Source organism: Lathyrus oleraceus, chromosome 7 (genome assembly GCF_024323335.1).
Source record: "Lathyrus oleraceus cultivar Zhongwan6 chromosome 7, CAAS_Psat_ZW6_1.0, whole genome shotgun sequence".
Lineage (NCBI taxonomy): Eukaryota > Viridiplantae > Streptophyta > Magnoliopsida > Fabales > Fabaceae > Lathyrus > Lathyrus oleraceus.
This window is the reverse complement of record NC_066585.1, coordinates 90,662,214-90,666,328: the sequence shown is the minus strand read 5'-3', so window position 1 is coordinate 90,666,328 and position 4,115 is coordinate 90,662,214. Positions and strand designations below refer to the sequence as shown.

The 4,115-nt window shown below is 36.9% G+C and overlaps 1 protein-coding gene across 1 annotated transcript; it reads right to left on the bottom strand.

Annotated features, from left to right (window-relative positions):
* Nucleotides 1-2,710: 2,710 nt before the first annotated feature.
* On the bottom strand, nucleotides 2,711-3,648 carry LOC127105781 (RING-H2 finger protein ATL78). The gene has a single exon (XM_051042987.1). It carries the CDS (start codon nucleotides 3,548-3,550, stop codon nucleotides 2,867-2,869), a length of 684 nt encoding a protein of 227 aa, XP_050898944.1. The 5' UTR covers nucleotides 3,551-3,648; the 3' UTR covers nucleotides 2,711-2,866.
* Between the last annotated feature and the right edge of the window lie 467 nt (nucleotides 3,649-4,115).

The following is a 4,115-nucleotide window of genomic DNA, read 5'->3' as shown; positions in this document are numbered from 1 at the left end:
ATTTTTTCCAGACAAACACCGACATCTTTAAAAGGAAAGAAAGAAAATGAGGGGGGGGGGGGGGAGTTCAGGACCAAATTAAGCAAAACAACCCTCTCACCTAGGATCACAAATCTATTCTTTCAAGAAGAAAGCCTATTAGTTACAACCTGAACTAAAGGATCTCAGGTTCCCACTTTCGTAGGATTAACGCTAACCGGGAGGCCCAAGTACTTGAAAGAAAGGAAACCTACTTTGCATTGTATAAAATCCATGACCAAATCCAGAAACTCTCTCCCCACATTGACCCAAAAATACTACTTTTGACAAAGTTCACCTTAAGCCCTAAAGCAGGCTCTAAGCTCCTAAGAATAACCTTAATAGACAATAAATTGACCACCGATGGGACCCAGATAATTATCGTGTCACCTACATAATGAAGATGGGACACCTTTAAACCTTATGAACCAACTTTAAACCCTAAAATAAGCATCAATCGAAACCACCCTTTTCATAGAGGTGTTGAAACCTTCCGCTACCAGTAATAAGAGGAAAGGCGTCAGAGGGTCCCCACGCTTAAGACCCATATGAATACAAATCTCATCGGTCAGACAACCGTTAACCAAAACTAAGAGGTTACCCGAGAAAATACAAGCTCTAGTCCACGCCATACACCTCACATCGAACGCAAACCTAACGAACATAGAATCTAAAAAGGACCAACTAACAGAATGATACGCCTTCTCAAAGTCCACTTTAGAAACAAAACACTATTTTTTGGACACTTCGGCCAAATCTACCACCTCATTCAAAGCCACTACACTATTAACCAACTGCCTTCCCTTGATAACTGTCGTCTGCTTAGGGGAAATAAGATAATCCATAACCCCTACTAGTCTAACCGCAAGGACTTTGGCCAATAAACTTGTAAAAAGAACCAGGAAGATAAATGTGTCTAAAATCTCTAACTCTGAGGGGAACCCATCTTAGGGATGAGCGTGACGAAAAAGGACGTCAAACTCTTAGGAAGCAAAACATCAAGGTAGAACTAGTCAAACCTGACATAAATCTCATACTTCATAACATCCCAAAAAAATTTGTAAAAAGAAAAATTAAACCCATCCTGGCCCATGCTCTTACACCCACCTATTCCCGCCATAAGCGCATCGATCTCAGCGGGAGTAAAACTAGAAGAAAGAAGCCTAACCTCAAACACGAGAAAAAGACAAGAGAGAAACCCCACCAGGGCAAGGTCTACCCTCTTTGAATCCAAGAACCTCTTTTTAAAAAACTTCAAAACCTCACCTCTCACCTTATCCACCCAACGATCGCCAACATATATAAAGGTCACATTACTTCTCCGGGACCTAAGCTTCAAGCAAGCATGAAAATAAAAAAAAACATGTATAAACATGACTTTCTTTTAACTAAGCTGCCCTAGAATGCTAGATCAACAAAACACCATGTCAATGCAAAAGCTCATCAAGTTCTTGAGAAACAATAAACCTAATACCAGAATCCTCGAGCGAAAGATCTGCTTGTTCCATCTTTAGATCCTACATCTCTAGGTTATCCATACACCTCTTGATATTAAAATCTATATTACCGTACACATCCTTATTTCACACCTTAAGAACCTTGTTGAGTGCCTTCGACTTATCTATAAGAATGTCAGCCATCCAACCCTTATACTCTCTCGAACTCTAGGACTCCCTAACCATTGAGTTAAAACTAGCGTTACCAACCAAAAATTATTGAAACAAAAAGGTTTATGGCTCAAGGCTGCAAATAATACTCACATATTGAGGTTGTGACCAAGTAAACTTCCTTCGAAACAAAGCGAGATCCACCAAACCCACAACCTCAATGAAGGCCCCAAACTCAACCTACTTGACTAAGCTAGACTTTTGCCTTAGCATCTCTCCGCTCTAATTGAACCAACCTCTCAACCTCCACATCATCAACTCTCTTAAAAGAATACCCTACCTCCTTAGATCTAGCTAGAACCTAAGAAGCATCCAAATAGATTGGGATAGACAAAAAAACATCATTTGAGCTCACAATAGGAAAGATCGACAAAATCATTGGGTGAAAGGGATAAAAAGGTAACTGAGTGTGTCCCACTACTACCGGATCCACCAATCCTACAACTAGTCACAAACAAACACCACATCAAAAGGAAAATCAAGATTAAGAGAAAGCTGAATATACTTACCTGAACCCCGTCTCTAAATCAAAGGATCCATCATCTTCAACCTCCCATAGCAATCACCCGAGAGGAAGATCACCAATCCAGTTCAAAAACATCAACATTTAATAAAATTAATTTAGTAAAGTATTATGTTTTTTAAGAATTTTATTTTATTTTTAATATACCTGCAAAAATCTTAAACATTATTCATTTTAAAATAGAAGAAATATTACATTTTTCTTAATTCAAATAGTAAAACGATTTGGCCTATAAAAAAAGTTGTAGTACTAGAAATATATTCATGTCACTGATAATGACGTGCACTTTAAATTTCAATAATATACAACAATCCTTTTATTCTTTGTTAAAATGAAAAGTAATTCCTGAATTCTTATCCAAAAATGTACTATGAATCTCTCACCAGATCACAATTTACATACAGTTACTTTATTTGAAATCTACTTAAATTAATTTTTTTTATATATAATCAAACTGTGTCCAGTGATTCAAATTCGCATCCAGTGGAATTACTGCAGAATATTTTGAAGACACATAAAATTCTCAGTTCAAATAATTACTACAGTAGTACCACATAATATTTTGTTAAAAATTTACTCAAAATTTGTACTAATGTATATTTACATTTTTGAACACAAACTAGAGCAACCAAAAGTTTCAAACTGTATTCAACATTAATCAGCTTTCTTCTCTATAGTTACGTACAAAAGCTTCAGCATCTAGTGGCTGAATCCTAATAATAGTTTCTGGAACTGGCAACATAGGTGGTGCTTCCGATCCAACAATCTTTCGACAAGTCTCAAGAAGACACTGTCTGCACTTGGGGCATGATGAGTGTGCCTTTAGCCATTTGTCAATGCAACGAACATGAAAACCATGGTTGCATTTCGGCAAAATGCGCACCTTCTCACCCTTTGTGAATTCCGAGATACATATCACACACTCCGTATCCAAACCTGGAAATTTCAACTCCGTTGAATAACTCACGGTTGGGAATGTCTTGAGAGCCTTCTTCTTGATTCCTTTGTTCACCAATTGAGGCGAAGAATTGCTGCTCGAACTCGAAGAAGACCCGTTGTTGTTGATGGCTACGTTTGAAAATCTTAAAGCACACCTTATAATAGAGTTTAACGCAAGTGAGCAAATAAGAGCACACAATAGGACTGCAAGTATCATCACAACATTCGCATCAAATTCACGAATTCCGAAATACGAATCGGTTGAATTATGATTATGTGTGAGAACAGGAGAGTTGGCTAGTGGTTGATTATCAACCGGGCCTTGAAAGAGTAACCTTCTTGTGTGAGATTCCACAAGAAGCTCATGGAGGAGTTGTGAAGAAAAGGAAGTAGAAGCATACATTTTTTTTAATGAGTCAGTTAATTAGAGCTGGATGGTTGTTGTTATATTATAGCACTAGATAAGGGATATATATATAGGAAAATTATATAATATGGTAGAGTTGATATGGTATCTAGCTTTAATTAAAGTTTGAATTAACTATTATTAGTGTTTTGATGCCTAGTTGGTAGTTAATTTTTTTTTATATCTTTTTGCTCCACTTATGAGTATGTATTGTTGTATATTTAATTGAATGTAATCTGGCTTTATGATGAATTAGGGTCCATTTTTATTCCACTTTATGCGAAGCAGAATGTGGCGAGTGGCAACTGGATTTCATAAATGATGTTAGGAGATTGCTGTTTCCCGTTAAACAAAGGACCCAGTGAGCTAAAAAAGGAACAGTAAAAAAGAGATGAATTAATGCTAAAAAGTGTATATTAATTCAATGTCTCATCTTTTGGGTTTCTGCAAGAGAAAGAAATGGAGCCAAGTGGAAAAGTGTAGTGGAAAAGGTCCATTATTACTCCATTATTTTTCGTGAGCTTGTAACGTCCTTTTGGTACTCGTGCTACGCGACAAGTTA